We start from the raw sequence: 25,201 nt of genomic DNA, 5'->3' as shown, positions 1-25,201 counted from the left end.
ACCCTCCCACTCCCCCCACTCCCTCTCCTCCTCCCTCTTCGTCCCTTAGGGCAGTCAGGGTTTCCTGCCCTGTGGGAAGTTCAAGTTCCTCCCCCCTCCCTCCAGGTCCAGGAAGGTGAGTATCCAAACAGACTGGATCCCCCAAATCCAGTATATGCAGAGGAAACAGGTCCCAGTATCATAGTCAATGGCTTTCCAGAAAGACTTCGGGCCAGCCACATTCAGAGAATCCGGCCAAATTCCGAGAATCTGGTTAGATCACATCCTCGTTCAGTCCCAGTCCAACTGGCCTTGGTAAACTCTCATTAGATCCGTTCCCTTGTATCAGTGGGTAATAGCATCCCTCGCAGTCCTGATTTCGTTTTTCATGTTCTTCCTCCTTCTGCTCCTCATTTGGACCTTGGGGGGCTCAGTCCGGTGCTCCAATGTGGGTCTCCGTCTGTATCGCCGTCCTTCGCCAGATGAAGGATCTATGGTGATAAGCAAAATATACATCAGTATGGTTATGGGCCACAGCCGATTCAGGCCCCCTCTCCTCTGTCCAGAGAACAATCTGGGGGATCTCTCCTTGGACCTGGGATCCCATATATAATCAAGTCTCCTGTAAACCCTAAAATGACTCCCTTAGTTGAAATAAATTCTTCCCTGATCTCATATTCATCCTTCCTCCCTCCCCCCCCATCCCTGGCCACCGAGCTTTCTCCATTACTCCCCTACTCCCTTCTCTCTAACCCTCTCCCCTTCCAACAACCTTCCCACCCCCCCATGCACCCGAAGTTACCTGGGACTCTTGTCTATTTCCTACCTCCTGGCGGATAGCTAAATAATCTTCATCAGGTTCATCTTCTTATTTAGCTTCTCTAGGATCACGAATAATAGGCTCAAAGACCTTTAATTATGGTTAGAATCCACTTATGAGTGAATACATACCGTGTTCCTCTTTTTGGGTCTGGCTTACCTCACTCAGTAAAGCGTTTTCTATTTCCATCCATTTGCATGCAAAATTCAAGATGTCATTGTTTTTTACCGCTGAGTAAAACTCTAATGTGTATATGTTCCACACCTTTTTTAACCATTCTTCTATTGAGGGGCACCTAGGCTGTTTCCAGGTTCTGGCTATTACAAATAGTGCTGCTATGAACATAGTAGAAAAAATACTTTTGTAGTATGTTAGGGAATCTCTAGGGTATATTCCCAAGAGTGGAATTGATGGGTCCTGAGGGAGGTTGACTCCCCGGTTCCTGAGAAACCGCCACACTGATTTCCACAGTGACTGCACGAGTTTGCATTCCCACCAACAATGGATGAGTGTTCCCCTCACCCCACATCCTCTCCAGCATAGACTATCGTTGGTGTTTTTGACTTTAGCTATTCTGACAGGTGTAAGATGGTATCTCAAAGTGGTTTTGATTTGCATTTCCCTGATCGCTAAGGAGGTTGAGCATGACCTTAAGTGTCTTCTGGCCATTCGAAGTTCACCTGTTGTGAATTCTCTGTTAAGTTCAGTACCCCATTTTTTAATTGGGTTAATTAGAGTTTTAGTGTCTAGTTTCTTGAGTTCTTTGTATATTTTGGAGATCAGACCTTTGTCTGATGAGGGGTTGGTGAAGATCTTCTCCCAGTCAGAAGGCAGCCTTTTTGTCCTACTGACAGTGTCCTTTGCTTTACAGAAGCTTCTCAGTTTCAGTAGATCCCATTTTTTCATTGTTTCTCTTATTGTCTGTGCTACTGGGGTCCTACTTAGGAAGAGGCCTCCTGTGCCTATATCTTGTAGACTACTTCCCACTTTCTCTTCTATCAGGTTCAAAGTGGACGGATTAATGTTGATGTCTTTAATCCATTTGGACTTGATTTTTGTGCATGGTGATAGATATGGATCTACTTTCATTTTTTTACAGGTTGACATCCAGTTATGCCAGCACCATTTGTTAAAGATGCTTTCCTTCTTCCATTGTATACCTTTAGCTCCCTTGTCGAAAATTAGGTGTTCATAAGTTTGTGGGTTAATATCTGGGTCTTCTATTCGATTCCATATGTCGACTTCTCTGTTCTTATGCCAATACCAAGCTGTTTTCAATACTGTAGCTCTATAATAGAGTTTGAAGTCAGGGATGGTAATGCCTCCAGAAGTTCTTTTATTGTATAAGATTGTTTTGGCTATCCTGGGTGTTTTGTTTTTCCATATAAACTTGATTATTGTTTTCTCAAGGTCTGTGAAGAAGTTTGATGGGATTTTGATGGGGATTGCATTGAATCTATAGATTGCTTTTGGTAGAATTGCCATTTTTACTATGTTGATTCTCCCAATCCAAGAGCAGGGGAGGTCTTTCCATTTTCTGGTATCCTCCTCAATTTCTTTCTTCAAAGACTTAAAGTTTTTGTCAAATAGGTCTTTCACTTCCTTGGTTAGAGTAACCCCAAGATATTTTATGCTATTTGTGGCTATCATGAAAGGTGATGTTTCTCTGATTTCCCTCTCTGCTTCTTTATCCTTTGTGTATAGGAGGGCCACTGATTTTTTGGAGATGATCTTGTATCCTGCCACATTACTAAAGGTGTTTATCAGCTGTAGGAGTTCTTTGGTAGAGTTTTTGGGGTCACTTATGTAAACTATCATATCGTCAGCAAATAACGAAAGTTTAACTTCATCCTTTCCAATACGAATCCCCTTGATCTCCTTATGTTGTCTTATTGCTATTGCTAGAACTTCAAGCACTATATTGAAGAGGTATGGAGAGAGTGGACAGCCTTGACGCGTTCCTGATTTTAGTGGAAAGGCTTTGAGTTTCTCTCCATTCAGTTTGATGTTAGCTGTCGGCTTGCTGTATATTGCTTTTATTATATTTAGGTATGATCCTTGTATCCCCAGTCTCTCCAACACCTTTATCATAAATGGGTGTTGAATTTTGCCAAATGCTTTTTCAGCATCTAGTGAGATGATCATATGGTTTTTTTCTTTCAGTTTATTTATATGATGGATTACATTGATAGATTTGCGTATGTTGAACCAGCCCTGCATCTCTGGAATAAAGCCGACTTGATCATAATGGATAATTTTTGTAATGTGTTCTTGGATTCGGTTTGCCAGTATTTTATTGAGAATTTTCGCGTCGATGTTCATGAGTGAGATTGGCCTGTAATTCTCTTTCTTGGTTGTGTCTTTGTGTGGTTTTGGTATTAGGGTAACTGTAGCTTCATAAAAGGAGTTAGGCAATGACTCTTCTGTTTCTATGTTGTGGAATACGTTAAGGAGTATAGGTATTAGCTCTTCCTGGAAGTTCTGGTAGAATTCTGCATTGAAACCATCTGGTCCTGGGCTTTTTTTGGTAGGGAGATTTTTGATAACAGCTTCTAATTCTTCGCGACTAACAGGTCTATTTAGATTGTTCACCTGTTCTTGGTTAAACTTTGGTATATGGTACTTATCTAAAAAAAATGTCCATTTCTTTTATATTTTCCAACTTTGTGGCATATAAACTTTCATAGTAAGATCTAATGATTCTCTGAATTTCCTCTGTGTCTCTGGTTATGTCCCCCTTTACATTTCTGATCTTATTAATTTGCATGTTCTCTCTCTGCCGTTTGATTAATTTGGATAGGGGTTTGTCAATCTTGTTGATTTTCTCCAAGAACCAGCTTTTTGTTTCATTGATTCTTTGGATTGCTTTCTGTGTTTCTATTTTGTTGATTTCAGCCCTCAGTTTGATTATTTCCAGTCTTCTAGACCTCCTGGGTGAATCAGCTTCTTTTTTTTCTAGATCTTTCAAGTGTGCTGTTAAGTCTCCAATGTGTGCTTTCTCCGCTTTCTTTAATTGGGCACTTAGTGCTATGAACTTTCCTCTTAGCACTGCTTTCATAGTGTCCCATAGGTTTGAGTATGTTGTGTCTTTATTTTCATTAAATTCAAGGAAGACTTTAATTTCTTTCTTTATTTCTTCCTTGACCCAGGGGTGATTTAGTAGTTGACTGTTCAGCTTCCATGAGTTTGTTGGCTTCCTGGGGGTAGAATTGTTGTTGAATTCTAATTTTAGTCCATGGTGATCTGACAAGACACAGGTAGTTACTAATATTTTTTTGTATCTGTGGAAGTTTGCTTTGTTACCGAGTATGTGGTCAATTTTTGAGAAGGTTCCATGAGCTGCAGAGAAGAAGGTATATTCTTTCCTATTTGGGTGGAGTGTTCTATAGATGTCTGTTAAGTCCATTTGATTCAATACCTCCAATAAATCTCTCAATTCTCTGTTTGGTTTCTGTCTGATTGACCTGTCCATTGGTGAGAGAGGAGTGTTGAAGTCTCCTACTATTAGTGTGTGTGGTTTGATGACTGCCTTGAGTTCTAGAAGAGTTTCTTTTACATATGTGGGTGCCTTTATATTAGGAGCATAGATATTCAGGATTGAGACTTCCTCCTGATGAATTGTTCCAGTTATGAGTATGAAATGTCCATCTCCATTTCTTCTGATTGATTTTAGTTTGAAGTCGATTTTGTTAGATATTAGAATGGCCACACCCGCTTGTTTCTTAGGTCCATTTGCTTGGAAAACCTTTTCCCAACCCTTTACTCTGAGTAGGTGTCTGTCTTTGTGGTTGAGGTGTGTTTCTTGTAAACAGCAGAATGTTGGATCCTATTTTCGTATCCAATCTCTAAGTCTGTGCCTCTTTATAGGTGAGTTGAGTCCATTGATATTAAGTGATATTAATGACCAGTGGTTGTTGACTCCGGTCATTTTTTTTTTTTTAGGTAGTAGAGTGTATGTGTTTTTCTTCTTTGATTTGTGCTTGTGAATGGTCGCTAGATGTTCGAGTTATTGTAGGCCGTGTTGGGAATGTTGGATTCCTTCGGTAGTGATTTTCCTTCTAATATTTTCTGTAAGGCTGGATTAGTAGCTACGTATTGTTTAAATTTGTTTTTATCCTGGAATATTTTGTTTTCTCCGTTGATAGTGAACAATAGCTTGGCTGGGTATAGTAGTCTGGGTTTGCATCCATGGTCTCTTAGTTTCTGCAGTACCTCTATCCAGGATCTTCTGGCTTTCATGGTTTCCATAGAGAAATCCGGTGTAAGCCTGATAGGTTTACCTTTATAAGTTACTTGACCTTTTTCCTTTGCAGCTCTTAAAATTTTTTCTTTAATATGTATGTTTTGTGTTTTGATTATTATATGGCGAGGGGATGTTTTTTTCTGATCCAGTCTATTCGGTGTTCTGTATGCTTCTTGAACCTTCATAGGAATATCGTTCTTTAGGTTGGGAAAGTTTTCTTCTATAATTTTGTTGAATATATTTTCTGGGACTTTGATCTGCAATTCTTCTCCTTCTTCAATCCCTATTATTCTTAGATTTGGTTTTTTTATTGTGTCCCAGATTTCCTGAATGTTTTGTGAAGAGAATTTGTTGGATTTGCCGTTTTCTTTGACCAGAGCATTTATTTTCTCTATGGTATCTTCAGATTCTGAGATTCGTTCTTCTATCTCTTGTATTCTATTGGTTATGCTTGATTCTGTAGTCTCCGTTCATTTACCTAGGTTTTCCATATCCAGCCGGTTCTCGGTTTGTGTTTTCTTCATTGCCTCCATTTCAGTTTTCAATTCTTGCACTGTTTCCTTTACTTGTTTGATTGTTTTTTCTTGGTTTCTCAGGGTCTCATTCATGGATTTACTTATTTCTTCAAACTTTTTGTTATATTTCTCATCTATTTCTATACTCATTTCTTCAAACTTTTTGTTATATTTCTCATCCAATTCTTTAAGGGAGTTATTCATATCCTGTTTAAGGGACTCTATTGCTTTCATAATGGCACTTTTTTCCACTTCTTCTGGGTTAAGGTGTTCAAGTCCTTCTGTTGTAGGGTCCTTGGGATCTAGTGTTTTCATGTTGTTTTTCAGATTGTTGGATGAGGTCTTGCCTTGGCGTCTGCCCATTTCTTACTTCAAATGTTCTCTATTGGAACTTCTGTTACCGAGTCAGGTTCCCTTCTTGGGCAGGGACTTCACTGACAGAATGCCCACCTTTCCTCAGGCAGGCTATTGAAGCACAGGCACTCCCTCTTTTCGGGATGCGCTTACAATGCAGGCTCAGCTTGCAAGGCAGCTGAGCTGGGGAAATTTTATGGCCCCAGGGGGAAGGGAGAAATATAGGAATTCGTACCTGGATGGGAGCTGGGATGGCAGGCGGGAGGGGGTAGCCAGCACTGCAGGGCGACCTGGGCGACTGTGGGGTCGGGGAACGCCAAAGCTCCTCCTCACCAGGACCCTGTCAAGGCCCGAAGCAAACTCACCCCACCGATGGTCCTCTGCTAGAAGTCAGGGCCCCTGCTGGTCAGGAATGTGGCTGAGCTGGCACCTGGTCCACCTGTCCTCGGGGAGGCCTTTAAGACCCAGGAACTGCCTCAACCTGGGCTGCACCTACAGCCCAGGCCCAGCTCGCAAGGCAGCTGAGCTGGGGAAATTTTATGGCCCCAGGGGGAAGGGAGAAATATAGGAATTCGTACCTGGATGGGAGCTGGGATGGCAGGCGGGAGGGAGTAGCCAGCACTGCAGGGCGACCTGGGCGTCTATGGGGTCGGGGAACACCCAAGCTCCTCCTCACCGGGACCCTGCCACGGCCCGAAGCAAACTCACCCCACCGATGGTCCTCTGCTAGAAGTCAGGGCCCCTGCTGGATGGGAGCTGGGATGGCAGGCGGGAGGGGGTAGCCAGCACTGCAGGGCGACCTGGGCATCTATGGGGTCGGGGAACACCCAAGCTCCTCCTCGCCGGGACCCTGCCACGGCCCAAAGCCTGTACTCCATTTTCTTATAGGATTATTTGTTCTTTTGATGACCAATTTCTTGAGTTCTTTGTATACTTTGGAGATCAGACTTCTGTCTGATATGGGGTTGGTGAAGATCTTTTTTCTGTGGGCTGTCGTTTTGTCTTGTTGACCGTGTCCCTTGCTTTATAGAAGCTTTTCAATAGGACACACTTGTAATCCCAGCCCTGGGGAAGCAGACAAGTAGAGCCCTGGAATTCATTGGCTAGCCAGTCCTGTCTACTTGGTGAGCCAGTGAGAAGCCTGTCTCAACAAAACAGGATGGATGTTTCCTAAAGAATGACACCTAAGCTTTTTTTCACCAGCCTGCGTGCGCGCGCACACACACACACACACACACACACACACACACACACAGCTTCAAGACAATCCTCTCCCATGCATTCAGCACAATTTTCCCCCTGTCCTTTCCAGTTCAGTGTTCTCAAATTGTACCTGACTTCAAGCAGAGCTTGGCTTTATCCTTGAGCTTTCATATGCTTCATTGGACCTCAGGGCCCTTCTTTTTATTTTATTTTATTTTATTTTATTTTATTTTATTTTATTTGTCCCATGAAGGAGCTGGATTAGACAACACTAAATCTAGCCTCTCCAGAGAGGCTGATTAAGCAATGGAGACTCACTGTGAATATAGATGGCACCACCCCCTGGGCCGAGTTGCAAATCTGATAATGAGAGAGAGAGAGCAAGCTGGGCACCAGCGCTCATCTCTCAGCCTCTTGACTGAGGACAGAATGCTGCAAAGGTGCACCATGCCCCTGCCTCATGCTCCTTCCCTTCTCTGTGTGGTGGACTACCTTCAAACGGCAAGCCAAAATAAAGCCTTCCTTGAGTTGCTTCTGTCAAGTGTGTTGATGTAGCAGCAGGAAAAAATGACTAATACAGTCTCAGCATTGGTGGAAGGCGGGGCCTACATACAGAGAGGAGAGTGTTTGAGGTGACTGCCTTTTGAGACTATACCTGCTCACTGATCCTCCTCTTCCTCTGCTTCCTGACCACCATGAAGCAAGCAGCCTCTCCCACATGCTCATACCATCATGATGTTCTTCCTCCTCGAGGGTCCAGAGTCAACAGAGCGAAGACTGTAGCCTGAGACCCCGAACCCAGGAGCAAAAATGAGTCATTCTTCCTTTAAGTTACATCAGGTATTTTGTCACGGGACTGTAAAACTAGCAGAGGTGGAGAAGTTAGAGCACTTGTTGGGCGCTCAAATGCTTATGATGGAAATGAGTGGACTGTGAGGGATGCTGAGTGAGAGGCACCATCGGGTAGAGCAGTGGAGATGGGCTGCCAGAACAGAGAGGATTTTCTCCAGCTCTGCCTCCCGCCCACTTACACAAAGCTCTTCTGGGAACTCCTCCCCTGTGAGGAAATAAGGATGCAGGTTGCCCAGCTGCTCACATCTGCATGGGTAGGACGGTCAGAGTGCTGCTGGGTTCTTCCTGACCCTGGCAGTTTGTCAGTGAGGTCTGCTTGTCTGGCCCAACGAGAAGTGCCAGAGTCAGCTTGTCCTGGGTTAAAGCTGATGGGAACACACTGAGCAGTGATACTAAGCCATGGGAGGTACGACCTCTGTCTCCAGAGGGGGCATCTGAGGAACAGGGCAGGAAGGTCCACAGAGAGCTATGCAGATGACAGTGTGGACCTTAGGGTCTGGGCTGTGCCCTACCAAGTGGTGTGCCTGAGCTTCTGCCCACAGGCTCATGGCACACCAGTCCCGGTCTTCCTCTGCTTCCTTCTACCTTAGGAAGGAGCTCTCCTCTGTGGTGGCAACACTCCCACCACAAGCATTTCAATCTCTGACAACATCTCGCTGGCTCCTTGTCTCATAACCTTGGACTCTGGAACGTCTCCCAACCTCGGGCAGAAGGATGATCTTCAAAGAGCATGAAAACGACCCTGAATGAGCAGGGGAGGATACAAAGGCAGAGGGGTTGTCTTCCTCCATGTGGGGGCCAGGTCCTCATTCCAGTGAAGAGCTGGCCAGACATCAGGACCCCGTTCTCAGCTCTGACACCAGGTTTCAACAATTATTCTGTTGAATCGTCTCACTGGACTATGGGAGATGAGTAACACGACTTTAATTTATTTTTTCCCTATGAAATACTATTTAGGCTGTAATTGAGTACTTCCATCCTTGGCAGGAGCTATTAAGCTGACGCCACTGCCTCCTCGGCATTTCGCATCTTCGGGCGTCTGGCCCAGGATCCAGCCAGTCACACCGTGGTTCAAGCGTCTGGTGTCCTGTGTACTCTGGATTTAAGCTGGGCACCAAGGCTCTGAGAAGCAGTTTTGTGACCAGTGGGTAGACAAGCACACAGATGCAAAGGCTCTGTGAGCGCACACTGTCTGCACCGTGAACCTGACCCATCTGTTAGCCTGAAGAGTTATAACTCACTCTGCCCAGTAAATAACAGCAGCCCTCACTTCAGGAGGTAAAACAAAGCACGATGCAGAGCCACCACTTTAAGAGAGATTAAGTGGGTTTTGGAGAAGCAAGAAGAGCAACAAGGAGAAGCAAAAGCCATGTCCCCTGTCGGGAGCGGCCCTGGAAGAGAAAAATCATAGCTTTATTCGGCAGAGGGGTTTCGAGGACCAAAGCCCCAGATCAGGAAAGCCCTTCTCTCAGAAGTGAGCCCAGGCACTGGGTGGTCAGTAAACAAAGAGCTACGAAATCTTTTAGGAAATATTCCTTTTTTCTTGATACTCCATTTATTTACTCCATAATCCATCACTTTTCATATCCTCTGACGATTAATGTTCTCTATGGACAGCCACGCTCCCAGGCTCACAGACCTTGCCCTCCCTCGCCAACCCTGCTTCCTTGTTTTTCCGTCTGACTTGAGCAAGAAACAAAATCAGAAGCCAGTTTCTCTGCTTACGGCCGACTGTCTGCTTGATAGAAGTCAAGGATTGCTACATCTATCTTCTGGTAGCCACTGAGGCCTGTCTCGGCTCTGGCCAGCTACCAGAGAGCTTCAGAAGATGTAATGTTTGAAAGGCATCCATCAGGGCTGGGACTCAAGGGAGATACTGGATAAAAGTTTATTAAGAGTTATTAACCCTATGGACTTAAAGACCGACTGACAGACACATGGCAGGAGCCCTCATGAGAGTTCAGGCTCACAAAGCAGGGTCTAGGACCCTTCTTAGAGACCCCAGAGGAAGACTGCATGTGGTCAAGATGTCTCTGATTCCTGGGCCATAGGAGGAGGGGAGGGAGCTCCAGGGAAGGAATGTGGGGGAAGAGAGACACATTGAGTTGAGGTGTTCCCTTTGTGTGGGTAAGTGACAGTTGCTGATGTCAGACAATTTGAAGTCTACATACTTCTAGGAAGTGAAAACAGCCCAAATTTGAATCTCAGGACCCACATTTAAAAATACAGACATGGAACCAACAACCAGGGAGCCTACGTGAGACAGACCTCTACATATATGTGACAGTCGCGTGGCTTGGTCTGTTTGTGGGACTCCTAACAATGGAAGCAGAGGCTGACTCTTGGGAACCTATTTCTCATACTGGATTGCCTTGACCAGCCTAAATACAAGAGGAGATGCTTACTCTTACCAAAATTTGATATGCCATACTTTGTTGATACCCATGGGAGGCCTGCTCCTTTCTGAACAGAATCAAAAGAGGATTGGATTTGGGGGTGGGGGTAGGGGAGAAGGTAGGGAGAAGGAATGGAAAGAAAGGAGGGAAGGGAAACTTGGGTGGGAATGTAAAGTAAATTAATTAATTAATTACATTGTTAATGTAAAAAATAAAAAGTAAAACATGCTAGCAAGGACTTGTAATCCCAGTACTGGGGAAGTGGACTTGAAAAGGTCCATGGAGCTCCCTGGCAAGCCTACTTGGTAAGCTACAGGCCTCTGAAAGTCTACCTGAAACAAACGAAATGAAAGTGGACAGCTCCTAAGACACCATTACCCAAGGTTGCCCTCTGCCCTTCACATCCATACTCACACACATGGGTTGCACCCACACGTATGTGTGCCCCCTCACTCACATGCACCAGGAGTATGTCACATACTGCTTTCCACAGACATCCATCCTAATCACCTTTCCAGGTCAAATTCCTGTATCATCTCCACTGGGATGCTTCTCTGGATGTCCTGTGGATACTCACATGGCCTCCTCTCTATGCTGGCTGCTGCTTCTCACATGCCGTAACTCTCCATAGCAGGCAGTAACTCATGGGGCCATCATCATGTGTGTGTTCATGTGTGCGGGTGTGTCCGCAAGAAACAGCCAACCCTACAGAACACAGACGTCCTGAACAATGCTCTGACACAGAGAAGGGGGTTAATTAAGTAAGACTCACTGAGTGAACTCAATGGAAAAATCAGTCCAGGGAGAAGTAGTTTCGTCTGTGTGCAGAGAAAGATGTGCCGCGATTGACAGGGAGAACGAGAGTCCTGGATCATTCCAGATTAAAAGCAGAGCTCTGCAGCCAGCTGCCAAGTCCAGTTTCAGCCCCACCACCCCTCGGTAGACAAGTTGATTTTACCCGAGTCTCAGTTACCTCATCTGGCAAATGAGATTCTGACGTTAGCCTTTCTCGGGTTTGGTGGATGATAGATAAGTCAACATGAAGAAAGCGGGTAAAATTAAGCACAGCATTTACCACGCATGCTGGATGCTAGCTAAGAGATACTCTTTAAGACTTGTGTGCAGGGGAGATTTTCCTCTCCTCTTGAAATTTATGGGTTGACATTATACTAGACAACAGGAAGAAGAATGTAAGGACAACAGGGATCCCTGAAAAAGTAGTGCACTAGGTGTCTGAAGGTAGCTGAAAATGCTGAATTAGACACCATGAAATATCACCTTAGAGCCATTCATCTCCTTGGAAGTAAGTAAAGAATGCTTGGGTTGAGAACTAAGGGAAGGCACTCTGTGATGTGGATTAGAGCAAGAATGTGGGTGTGTTGTCCTGAGTGTTTGACCTTGATCACGACCTTGTATGGAAGTGCTAAGACAAAAGACAAAACCTAGGGCTTGCCCGGGAAGGGTTGTTGAAGATACAGTCTCTCAAAGGCAGGAGTTAGATGATTCTATTTAAGGCCAACAGGAGTCAGAAAACCATTGGCTTACCTGTCCAATGATTACAGAGAAAACGCCCCATCTCTAATCTTAGTGCTCAAGTCAAGAGGGAAAAGACAATCACCTGTCCTGAGAGTCTGTAATGGAAAGAGGGCTCTCATGTAAGAGTACAAGCCAAGCATGATAAGAAGGCAAAATAATCAAAATTACAGAAAGGAAACAGCAATAGTTAAAATGCAGAAGCTCGGTAGCAAAGTCAATTACTACATCCTGAAGACAGTCTGGGAACTAAAAGGTTAATCCCAAAATTATCCAAATGTAGAAAAGACATCAAAAAGTACAGCACAAGACATCTCTTGTCTCTTGTGACTGGAGAGATGGCTCAGCAGTTAAAATAATTGGCTTCTCTTTCAAAGGACCAGGGTTTGGTTCCTAACATCTACATGATGGCTACAACCATCTATTAGCTTCAATTTCAGGAGATCCTATGTACTCTTCTGACCTCCACAGGCACTGAATGTCCACAGTGCACAAACACATAAGCTGGAAAATCCTCATATGTGTAAAATAATATAAAATAGTTGTTTAAATTATTTCTTAAATTTAAGAGATAAAACTAAGGGTATAAAACTAAGTTGTCTTAGCAGAGAAGTCATCTATATATTCTTTTTTGACTATTTTATCAAGTTTAAATACTGCAAAACTCCATGATTTTCCAATTCATACCACTCTATGCTGATACAGAGCATAAATTATTTACTGAAACATGTAGCTATATTGAAAATTCTTCTCAATAGTCAAAATAGGTCTGGAAGCTTAAAACTAAGTTCTGCACACTGCAAGGCTTTATAGGGACACATTTGAATACATCTTACCATACTTGTACTCAAAAGTCATCGTTTGTGAGGCTGGAGAGATGGCTCGTGGTTAAGAGCACTGACTGCTACTCATGCAGAGGACCTTGGCTCAGTTACCAATTGGAGACTGTTCCCAATTGCCAGTAACTCTAGCTCCAGGGGCAACTGCTGCCCTCTTCTGGCTTCTCCAAGCACAGAGTGCATGTGGTACATATACACACACTGAGAGATACACATATAAAATAAAAATAAATCTTCAGGAAGACATAACTTACCAAAACATTCAGAATTCAATATTTTAGGGTTCTTCATTAAAAACATTTTAATTAAGGATCTTCAGCTAATTTTAAAGAACATACACCCACAATCAACTTTATAACTTGAGTTAATTCATAGAAAGTTGTCAAAGGCTCAAAAACATTTGAAGTGTTAGCTGAGTCAGACATTTGTATTCATCAAATAAAATATATCACAAAAATAAATTAGTTCAGTTGCTCTGAACACCAACACATTTTTTGTAAATTTCAATGCTATAACTTCCATTTCAATTGGCAGAACACCAGCTTGTTTTGACCCAGTTGCAAATTAAATAAACCACCTAGTGACATCAAAGTTTTTTTATGTTTCCAGGCTTTCTTAATTTAGTAAAAACAATATTTTTAACGCACTGTATTCATCAGCAGAAAAACAAATTACTTTGTCTTCATTACTTAAGATTGAATCAGTGACATGCACAATATCAGCCAACAATTTCACCTTCCAAAAACTTTGAATCCAAGAATTAATTGGATGAAAAGAGATCTGAAGCATCATTGAAATGAGCTAATTCTCTATTTGAAAAATCGGATGACCCCAATATAAAATTAGAATCATTTAGCTATTTGGCAAGTTCTTCTGCTAACTGAGCCAATGGAGTAACAGCTATGACCTGACCTTTTGTACATACAACAAGAAAATTGAAATTGAAAAAGACTGAAATTAATTATTTCATCTAAATGAAAACTGTGCTTCTCAGGTATGGAGGCAAATGCTCACCGTCCTGTAGATGACCAGTATCTCAGTTTTTTAGTAACAACTACCCCTAACAAGACAACAAGGCCCCACTGTGCAGAACTCCCCACCCCCTGCCTGCTCTCCTGCTTCAACTTTCTGAGTGCTGGATGCACAGGTTTGGGCTACCGTGACTACCTGCATGGCTGGGAAGATGGTTTAGTCAGAGAAGTGCTGTTGTACAAGCAGAAGGACCCAGGTTCAATCCCCAGAACCCACAGAAAAAGCCAGGTGTGTTGGCTCAAGTTTGTAATCCCCGAAATGAGGAGGTGGAGATGAGTGAATGCCTGATACTCACTGACCAGATGCTAAGCAGAATCCATGGGCCACAAGTTTCATGAAGTAAGCCATCTTGTTTCCAAAACCAAAGTGGGGAGCTCCTGAAAAAGGGCATCTGAGGTTGACTTCTGGCTTCCCCTGTACCTCCGCTGTGCCCCTTTCACCCTCCCCACCTATTAGCTTTTTGGTACCAAACTGCTTCTTCAGCCAATTCTCACACTTTGGCTCGTACACTTCCCGTAGCAATATTTTGGCTTCTCGGAAGCAAAAACTCTCACTGTTTGGTGTCTCTTGCACATTCATTGGAAACTTTGAAAAGTACAGATCCAGTGTTTGCTTTTCATTAAACATGAGCTTTCATCTACCTGTAACATTATTGTCAAAAAAACCCCACTTTATTTTAACAAGAAAGTACTATGAGTCAATCAATCAATCAATCGTAGATTTACATGGAATAATAAAACACAAAGCTGTGTAAGGGTACTAAATTAATATTCTTGCCACATCAGTTCATTGACAAGCTCACCTTACTGAATATTTCCCAGGCTTCTCACTGTCCCTGCTACGCTGTGGCCTGAGGACTGAGGACCATTCAAGGTTGCAGGCATGGAATGTGATCTTCCCTAACTGATCAGAGAGGTAGTTCAGTGCTCTGACAGTGATAGGAGCCCCCAAAGCACAGTGCCAACAGCTGAAGGGTGCCCTAGATATAATCTTTCCTCCACTACCAAGTTTCCACTAAATCAAGATGTCTTCTTCCCCAAATAGTAATTAAAATACCAAAGAAATAGAATTCAGGGTTCTGCTTTTGCTTTTTCTGCCTGTGGAACTAAAGGGACCCTACTGATTCTCAAATCAAGTTTCTGTACATAAAACCTCTTGGACCTGGCCCAGTCTTCCTCCTCATCTTCAGTTCCAAGTCCCAAAGTGGAAGTGCCACCCAGAAGTAGAGTGTGTCCAGGTGGTGTCCCCTGTGAGCTTGAAGGATGTGACCCCGGCAGCAGCTTCTGTATGGAACATACCAGTACCCCCAGCAGCAGACCCATGACCAAGTATGAATTCTCAAGGGGAAAAAAAAAAGCAGTCATCAGAGATGCGATGGGCCAGCAGGTTGACTGACAAGGGGACGATTTCTGTCTCCCCTACGATGCTTTTTTTTTTTCGGTGAGTTTTCCTGCTGTATATTAGTGTTGGCTTCATAGAGAAAACTCTTTCAAGTGCATCATACACTTTGATCTTATCCACCCTTTACCTCCCCCATCCCCTAGTCTCCTCCCTTCTTGAGTGTCCCTTCTGCTTTTCTGTTGTGTGTGTGTGTGTGTGTGTGTGTGTGTGTGTGTGTGTGTGCCTATGAGAGTATTAGGGGCTCAGAAAATGGCTCAGTAGGTAAAGTGCTTGCTGCATAAACATGAGAACCTGAGTTCAGATCCCCAATAACCACATACAAAAGCCAGGCACGGGTGCACACCTCTGTAACCCCAGTGCTGGGGTGGAGGTGGTAGAAACACACAGATCCCCAGGGCTCACAAGCCAGACTGTCTATGCAAAATGCTGAGCTCTATTCAGAGAGACTGTCTCAGAAACTAAGGTGGGGAAAAATAAAGATGGTACCAGAAATGGAGCTAAGGACTCTATATATGCATGCATACACAGGCAGCAAATGCTACTACACTTGCACACACACTTGTGCACACGCATACACGTGTGCACACACACACACACCACAGGTGCACACATAAAAATTTTAGGATCCACAGATGAAAGAACACGTATTATCTTTGTCTTTTACCATCTAACTCAATCTCTGGTAGTTTCCATTTTCCATTAAATGACACATAATTTCATTTCTTCTTTGCTAATGGAGAAAACTCCATTTGGTATATATAGCATGTTTTATTTCTCCATTCATCTATTGGCCGATGCATGCTGATTCCAGAACTTGGCTGTTGTGAACAGTTCAGCAATAGACATGTGTATGCAGGTCTCGGTGGTGTGTTGACTTAGGTAGGCATGTCCACCTAGCAGCTGTGTGGATCACGTGCATCCCAGCATAGCTATGAATGCCGCCCAATACACTCATAGGTAGCATTATGTAACAATGTCAAAAGGCCCGACACCCCCAACCTCGAATCTTTTAGGGATGTACCAGGAAGTAGTTTATCTGGGTTACAGGATTGTTCAGTTTGCAAATTTTTTGACAAACCTCCTTAATGGTTTCCACAGTGACAGGACAATTTACTCACGCATTCCCACAGCAATGAAGATAGTCTCACATTTCCATTTCTCGGGGCCAAAAACAAAGCCATGCCAGCCTTTCCACTCTTCCTAAGGGACTCACTCTCAGCTTCAAGACAACCCTGAGGCTTGGCATTTATTTTTATCCTATTTTCAACTAATTTATAATGCACATAATAATGTATCATTTTGATGTTTCATACACATATAAGGTATGAGCTTTTGTTCTCTTGAATGTATGTGTATGTGTGGTGTATATGTGTGTACATGCTTATGATGATATGCGTGCAGGTTGTATATACATGGAGACCACACATCAATGTTGAGTGTCTTCTTCAATCATTCTCCCCTTTATTTTTTGAGACAGAGTCTCTCTGAGATGAGATCTCCCTGGTTTGGCTAGCTAGGCTGACTAGGCAATGAGCTCCTGGAATCTGCCTGTCTCCACTGCCCCGGTAGATGCACACAACACATCACCACAGTATCCAGCTTTTCACATCGGTGTGGGGGATCCAGGATCAGATGCTCACATTTGCACAACAAGCGCTCAGTTAAACTGTCTCCCCAGCTCCCAACTTGTCCTATTTTTATTAACTTTTAAGTTATTATGCAGGATAATGAGCTTCATTGTGACATAGGTTATACAAGACAATGGGTTTCGTGCACACAAAAATATTAGGATTTCTACTGTGCATTGCCAAAGCTGCTGCCGCCACCACTGGGGCCTAGCCCACCACTGCCAGCAGAGGCTCAGATTACATTTGGTTTGGTTTTGGACTTCACTGTATTTTCCTAATCAATCACACCCGATTTTAGCCTCAGGGGCTTCTATGACCTGAGGGGTCACCTTTTACACTTTTCCCAACTAGAACATTCTATCTATCCCAGCTTTGGATCTTACATTCCAAAATAATTCTTGGAAAAGTTCTTAAGGAAAGGACCCCAGAGCTCAGGCATCCAGTCCTTGGCATTCTGCCCCTTTCAGATTCGTCCCTGTGCTCCAAGAGGAGCTGCTGGCTTGTAGCTGCAGAAAATACAAGCAAGGGAAAAGTCAATTGCTGACCAGACAAGTCTTATTGATTAGCTAAGGCTCCCAGAAGATTAAGAGATAGGTGTGCACAGTCGCCTGGCGATGGGGAACTGTCGAGTGATAGGAACAGGATCCGAAGTGGTCTTCCTGGAATACAGAAGGTGGGGTTGCTCTAAGGAAGCATGGCTAACAGAAATGTGGGAGGGCGCTCAGTTGAAGAGTATACAGTTTTAAAGAAATGAAAATATTTCTCGTTGCCTATGGAGTCTCTAACCATCTCTTCTCAATCCCAGCGCCCCACATTCATTTCTTTTGTTCTATTGGTGGTGCCCCTCCTATCTGCTGACAGTTGTTGAAGTAAGTCATTGACGGAGCACGGCAGTAAGAAACATGTGCCTTACAGAAGGGGACAGGAGAAGCACTGGTGCAGGGGCTCTAGACCTGTACTCGGGGCATCCAAAGGCCTCCTTGGTCACAGCCACAGGGGTTTGCATGTATCTAAAGAACTAAATTTCTGGTCTTGCAAAGTTTCTAATTTAGGTCTCTGGAGTTCAGTAATGAAAGTGATAGCCTGGATCAAACTCTCAGCTGATGAACTATTAGTGACCTCTAGTGAAAATGTTGTGTCCTTTGCAATGGAAGGAAGGAGGAAGGAAAAAACATGGAACACCCTTTCTGAGGAAACTTGTCCTTAGAGAAGACAAACCCTACGTGGCTCCCAGCATACTGTCTGTGCACGTGTTAGTCAGTGAACAAACACTGAAAAGTTACTGAAGGGTTGAAGGCAAAAGGATCGGAATGTCTAAGAACAAAGGACCAGTGAGGTCACTCCTACAGGATGGCCTTGGGTATCCACGGAGTAGGAAATACTTTGAACAATGGTTATTCTCATGTAACCTTAATGTACCTGTTCTGACAGGGAATAACAGGGCTATAGCATATATGCCTATATTGGATATGATTTTACTCAGCAACTATTTATGGGGTCCCTCCTATATGCCAAGAAATTTGCATACTTATTTATTCAGTTGCTTTTTCACTGAATGTGATGAAGATCACGTCTGCCCAGTCATCTGGGACCAGACTAAGAGGAAGTCAAGAGGACAGAGATGCCAGGGAGAGAATGGAGCTCTTCCATCTGTCCATGACAAAAACGGACAGTGCCATACTTCCGCAGATTAAGATGCTTCCGTAGGACTTTTTTTCATAAAGCGCTATGACCAAAGGGAACTACACCTCCATGTTTCACCAGGAGGTCACACACAGTTTCAGTTAAAGCTGGCAGGCAGGCTTCTGTGAGGCAGAGGCAACCTGAAGTGGAGAACATAATCCATGCACCGTGCAGCCTCTGGACCCCTGCCTCTGGCAGTCTGGTGATTAATGCGCAAACCAGGAAGACATTCAGTTGGCTGCCTTAGAGTCCCATGAGCATTTAACAGTCACTAAATATTTATTAAGTGTATTTTCCTAGAGCTTGAAGCACTTGCATGGTGGTATCTTACAATCAAATAAGGAAGAGTATTTAAGGGTGGATCCAGATAAATACACTGTGTGTTAATGGGACACAAGCTGGAGAGGGAAAATCGGGAGGGAAATATCTGTCATCTATGTAGGGGTTATCCAACTGAGGCTAGTCACTGAGCAAAGAAAGAAGTGTGTTACACAACACAAACCACCAGAGAGAAGAAAGGAGAGAGACAGAAAGAAGGAAGAAAAAAGGAGAAAGCGAGAGAAACTTATAAACACTTTTGGACAAATGAAAAAAATCTAATTTTTAAAGCCAATCTATGATGCTAACTTGGGTTTCTACATGTGATTCATTCATTCGTCACCAAAATGGCTCCTAGTCTGAAAGAACGGCACAGTGTTCGCTAAAATGGGCTTCCAAATAGCAATTTTTGCAGTAATGATAAAGTATGGTTTTCTGTCACCCGTTTGGAGACACATCGCCAGCACACTGGGGTCACGCCCTCCAAGCGTAGTCGCAGTCGGTTTTAAGTGGTGTCACCAATTTCGGCATGGGCGTTGGGATTCGTCTGTTTAAACTTGAACATTCATCCTGAGCTGGAAGCAGATTTAAAAACTTGCATGTGAGATCATATTAAAAGAGGGTGCTACAATGACCACACACTCCCCTGTGGTCTCTCTCTAATTCAAAGCCTGGGAGTTCACAGCTGCAGAGAGGAGAAAGTCTGCACAGGGCTGGAAGGGATGTGACATCTTCATGGCTTCCAGAACAGCTGCGGAGTTGAGGCAGGGGAATCCTGATGAAAGATGCAGGGCTTCCTGGGGATTCATGACTTCTTTCTTTGTAAAGTTTTAGATCTGAGTTACTAGGTAGGGGTGCATGTGTGTTTGTGCACATCCACACAGAGGCCAGAGGTCAACTGTAATGTCCTCCCTCAGGATTTTTCCTCCTTATTTTCTGAGGTGGAGTTTCTCATTGGGTGCTGCAGTCGCAAAGACTCTGCTGACCACACCTCAGAGCATTAGTATGACAGGTGTGTGCCACCATACCCCCTCCCCATTTAATGTGGCTTCTGAGGATCGTACTCCCAAGTCCTCATACTTACGTGGCAAGTGTTTTACCAATGTCCCCAGCCCTTGCACAACATCTTCCTGTTTATAGAAAGGCCGGCCGGAGGCATCTTCCCAACACCCAGCCTCCTCACACAGGGCATCGCCAATGTCCTTGTTCTTACAACCCAGAAAAGGAAAACTCAGCCCCCAGCGCTGAACACTGACAAAGTCAGAGTCTTAAACATCTGTCCACATCAAAGTCACCCTCCAGAAAGTCAGACCTAAGCCCAACCCAGAAGAGGGAGGAGGCTCCAAGCAGGCCTCTCCTCAGAGCAGGATGCCCTGCTGGCTTAGCCCAAATCCAGTGAGCCTAGATCACCTGGCATTCAGATGTTTAACTGCCTCTGCAACACCCCTGAGGGGCTGAGGTATGGAACCCATTTCCACCTGAGGTCATTTATCTGCTGTTACAATTTGTAACTTGTTATGAATGCCCCTGCTCCTCTGGCGAGAGATGCTCGTAGCCTTTGGAAGCCAGGCCTGCACTCGGCGTACCAGGTGCCCGGTGAGAAGTGTACAAGCTCATACTGATTGAAATTGCTCTCCTTGCCTGGAGTTCCTCAGAGACCAAACAATGCAGTAAAACAATTACGCAGGGCTGTGTGGAGCCAGCTGACAGCTGAGCAGATGTTTGCATGTTGCTGAAGTCTGCATCGGGCTTCCCTGCCACAGAAACAAGAAATTCCTGACTGCTGGGTAATGTTTAGACCCTGAAGGCTGTGTAAAATGCCATTCTCACTCTTAGGGGAAAGCGTATATTTTAAAGAAGTGGATCCATTTTTAATACACATGGAAGATCCTTTTCTAAGGGACAGACAGCGTCGTTGTATGACACGAAATGCAGATTGTCATATCTACTGTCCCTCAGATCTCTGTGGCATCTCAGAGACTGTGCCCGGCTTCAAGCATGGGAACAGCCTCATCATGATGACATCTTTTAATCTAGACCACAGGTTTGAGGGGACCCAAGAATGGTTGACCCAGTAAGCCAGTATTTCCTAACCTTCCTAATGCTATGACCTCTTAATACAGTCATGTTGTGGTGAGCCCCAACCATAAAATGATTTCGTTGCTACTTCATAACTGTAACTTTGCTCCTATTATGAATCATATTTGAATATCTATGTTTCCCAATGGTCTTAGGTGACCCCTCCCCTCAGGTGCAATCCCTCGGAAGTTCGTGTTTTATACGAGGTCTAGGGTTTCCTCGTGAAATCGCTCTTCAACCACCCAGGTGGTAGCTGATGCCATTTTACCAGCTGAGCTCCTCCTGCGCCCTCGGCTCATTACTAAGCTTTTATAACGCCACGGAAGGACTCTTAAAACTGCTGCAGTCACACTCTGTTAAGGAGGACACTGTCTGAAAATGTATCAGGCTCTCTTCATCATCCATCAAGCATTTGTGTGTGTGTGTGTGTGTGTGTGCGCGCGCGCGCGCACGCAAGCTGTAGGGTCACAAGGCCATGTCACCACCTCACGGTGCCATTATAGCAGAATTTTGCAGACTGAGCCCTCTTCTGCAGCACCTAGCTCATTCCTATCAGCTTTGTCCCTTAATCTAACAGAACAAAAGAGAGAGTTGGGGGTGTAGATCAATGACAGAGCATTTGCCTGGCAAGAATGAGGTCCTGGGTTCAGTCTCTGGCACCAGGAGGGAAAAGGGAACAAGATTCTTTTTTTCTTTTACTTATTTTTATTTAATTAAGTGTATGCATGTGTATATTGTGAGCATAGGTGCATATGAATGCTACTGCCCAAAGAGATCAGAAGAGGGTATCAGATTCCCCTGGAGCTGCAGCGACAGTGAGTTCTGAGCAGCCAGTGTGAGGCCTGGAAACCAAACTCAGGTCATCTGGAAGCTCAGGAAGCACTCTTAACTGCTGAGCCGTCTTTCTAGCCTCAGGGATAAAATTCTTAATGCTAAACGTGCTTATAACATGCCATTTTTCTCATTGTTAAGTCTCTAATGTGCATTTGGCCATCGGATTCGCACTCCAAACATGGCAATAATGAAAACACCTCTTAGAATGTTTCTAGATGGGTTATCAATTTTTAAAAAATCTATATGACTTTCCTTATGGGCTTTTGCTATTATACATCATAATTCAGAGTTTAAGGATAGACTATTAAAAAATAGTTCAGAAAATACTTGTAAGTAATTGTTGTGAGGGGCTGCAGGAGAGATATCTCAGTCAGTGAGTACTGCCTGTGCAAGTGCGAGGACCTAGGTTGTTTTACAGGGTTGTGTGTGCGCACGCGTGTGTACACAAATGCACACATTACATGGGTGTCCTCGATTTTTCTCATCTGTTTCACTGAGGCAGCTCTCTGAACCCGGAGCTCATATCCTGACCAGGGTGGCAGCCAGCAAACCCCAACAATCCTCTTGCTTCTGATCTCCTTGGACCTAGAGTAACAGACAAGGTGCTGTACTCTTATAACCCAAGCATTTGAGAAGGCAGGGTCAGGAGGATCCCTGGAGCTTGATGGCTGGATGGCTTAACTTAATTGGTGAACCTCTGTGTCCAGTGAGAGGCCATCTCAAAAGACAGCATGAAGGGCTTCCGAGGAAGGACACTGGGGTTTGCCTTCTGGCCTCTACATATAGACAAACACAAATAATTGGAAACCAATGGATTTCTGGGGAGTTTTTATGATCAGGAAAAACACGTCATGACAGAATGTTGTCCTTTCTTCTCTACTGCAGATACATGGCCATCATTCACCCCCTCCAGCCCCGGCTGTCAGCCACCGCTACCAAAGTGGTCATCTTTGTCATCTGGGTCCTGGCTCTCCTGCTGGCCTTTCCCCAGGGCTACTACTCCACCACTGAGACCATGCCCAGCAGAGTCGTGTGTATGATCGAGTGGCCAGAGCATCCCCACAGGACTTATGAGAAAGCGTGAGTAGAGATCGGCTTTGCCCTGACCTCTTCCTTCTTCTGTGTTCATTTATCAATGAAGGTTTTATTTGTGTCTGCCCACCTTTTGTGAGATATGTCCATCTAGCAATGAATGTATCTGGGGAGGGTACGCCTCCTCCAATACTGTGAAAGTTGTATTAAAAATGTTAAGACCTAGTTCCCATCACATGTTCCTGGACAACAGTGTCCCACAACTTCTTGGGGTGCCTCACCACCACTCTTTTTTTTAATTTCTAATTTTAATAATTTTATTACATAGACAGATGTTATGTCTTGGATGCATTAATATATAAATAAAATAGTATCTTAATTCAGCCTGCCATTTATCTCTGTTTAAACAGTGCATCAATGTATACATTTATGCCGAAACTTGGCATGCCAGAAAGTTGCTTATCTTAGAAATTATAAAGAAACTCGAAAATGCTTCCCTGCCAGAATGTGTGTTTCCTCGATGCCACTGTGCCAGGCACAGCGTACTGGAAGTTGGGACATCTCTACTCCAGTCCTTCTCACCAGTAACCTGCTCCCCACTCCCCTCTGATACAATCTCTCTGAGGCATGTGTTTCACACTGCGATTTCTTCATGCAGTTCAGCGGCCATTGTTCAGGGGGTCGCCAGTACCATAGCAAATACATTATAGGCCACCCCTCTTTCCTATATACCACAGCCCTGATCCCTGTACCCTCTCTTCCTCCTCCAAACAATGTCACTGCCAGTGAATCTTTATCTCATCAGCTGTCTCTATGGAAGCATCAATTCAGATCCTTTCAGGGGTTTACAGTGTGAGAAATGAGGCGTCTCCATCCAGATGTGAGCATAGAAGGCTCTTCAGTGTCTAGGGGCTGCAGAGCACTTACGAGCAGACCAGCTTGTCTTGTCGGAGGAGGGCGGGTCCCAGACAGGCTTTTTCAAGATGTCTCAGTAATTTTCCCTGATGCTTCTTGCCCTGGAGCCAACACTGAAATGGTTTATTTCTTTACCTCGCTCTGCCCAGTTGAATGGTGATGTGAAATTTATCTGAGCATCCATTTTGTGGACTGAGAGCATCTGGATAAAGGAGGGTCTTTTGGAAAACCTGCTATAATTCTCCAATTTCAGACTTGTTATTCATCCAAAAAATAACACTGGTGTTAGAGACAGAACACCTGAATTTTTAATTATGAATTTCCACTAGCCATGGGACCACAGGCAAGGATCCAAGAATCTCCTCTTTTCTAAAATGGAAGAAAATAAACCACTGTTTCCTGTAAACAAGTGCCGTGACTATCAGATGCAATGATGCATATCTCACATTGCAAGCTATTAAATGTCAAATAGGACTTATGGACCGAATTCATTGGATAGCAACGCAATTGTGTGGCCTTTAAATTTACTAAATGGAAGATGAAACATGGTATCTGTCATGCCACTTAGATCTGAGAGTTCCAAATCCTGTCACATAGCTCCTCTGGTGTGTCTGTTACTTGGAACATGGAAATGTGGCTTGTAAGGAAACAATGTGTAAGATTGAGACAATGGCCCTCCAGGCTCCAACAATGAGAACTAATCCATCAGTCAGTGGAGGGTGGATGCTCAGCCGACAAGGAGACACTCTAACAGAAGTCTTTCTGTGAAGCTACAACATGAACAAAGGTCTCAATGGGACAAAGAGTATGACTCCACCAACCATACCAGACCTGTGAACATAATCCAGCCAGGTTTCCTCCAGGCAGGGAGGGAAATACCTCGGAGTTTACATTCCTCATTAAAAAGGAAAACAAAGCAAAACACTTCAGAAATCTCCACCTACCAAGGTCTGCCCTAAGTTCTCATGATATTCTCGGAGTCTTGTCACTTCCTGCTAGCTTGCTTACAAGACACCCACAAGTTCTTTTATCTTGCAGCAAAGTTAAAGCTGGACTCAAAGCGGTTTTCTCTTCTCACACAACTGTGGGGTTTTCACCCATAAGCAGTGATGCTTAGTGGCTTGTTCGTGAACATCTTGGTGATTTGTTATTATTAATCACTAGAAATTTCCTTCAAGACTCAACACAATGCACTGGGATGACCATCTTTCCTAGTTTGGGGAGCTCAGAGGAGGGACTGTGGGCTGCGTGGGTAGGTGTGCTGTCACTGTTTGTGTTCCCGTGGTCACCGTTAGAGTTGACTTCCATCACTGTAATAAACACTCTGACCAAAAGAAACTTAGGGAAGTATAGGGCTTGTCTGGCTTACACTTCTGGGTCACAGTCCCTCATTGAGGGAACTCAAGGCAGAAGCTTGAAGCAGAAAGCATAGAGGAACACTGATTACTGACCCACACTCTGGCTCCCTCTTTGCCAGCTTTCTTATATAGCTCAGGAGCATCTGCCCAGGGGATGGTGCTTCCCACAGTGGGCTGGGCCCTTCCA

General features: G+C 44.2%; 1 protein-coding gene across 1 annotated transcript in view; it reads left to right on the top strand.

Moving 5' to 3' along the window:
* Positions 1 to 25,201, top strand: part of Tacr1 (tachykinin receptor 1) — a 177,320-nt gene that overhangs the window by 76,023 nt on the left and 76,096 nt on the right. Inside the window, exon 2 of the mRNA XM_048416635.3 lies at positions 22,595 to 22,789. Coding sequence (XP_048272592.2) covers positions 22,595 to 22,789 — 195 coding nt within the window. The remainder of the gene's footprint in view (positions 1 to 22,594; positions 22,790 to 25,201) is intronic.

This window comes from Myodes glareolus, chromosome 6 (genome assembly GCF_982192425.1).
Source record: "Myodes glareolus chromosome 6, mMyoGla1.1, whole genome shotgun sequence".
Lineage (NCBI taxonomy): Eukaryota > Metazoa > Chordata > Mammalia > Rodentia > Cricetidae > Myodes > Myodes glareolus.
The sequence above is the reverse complement of the archived record's forward strand: the minus strand, read 5'-3'. Positions and strand labels throughout refer to the sequence as shown.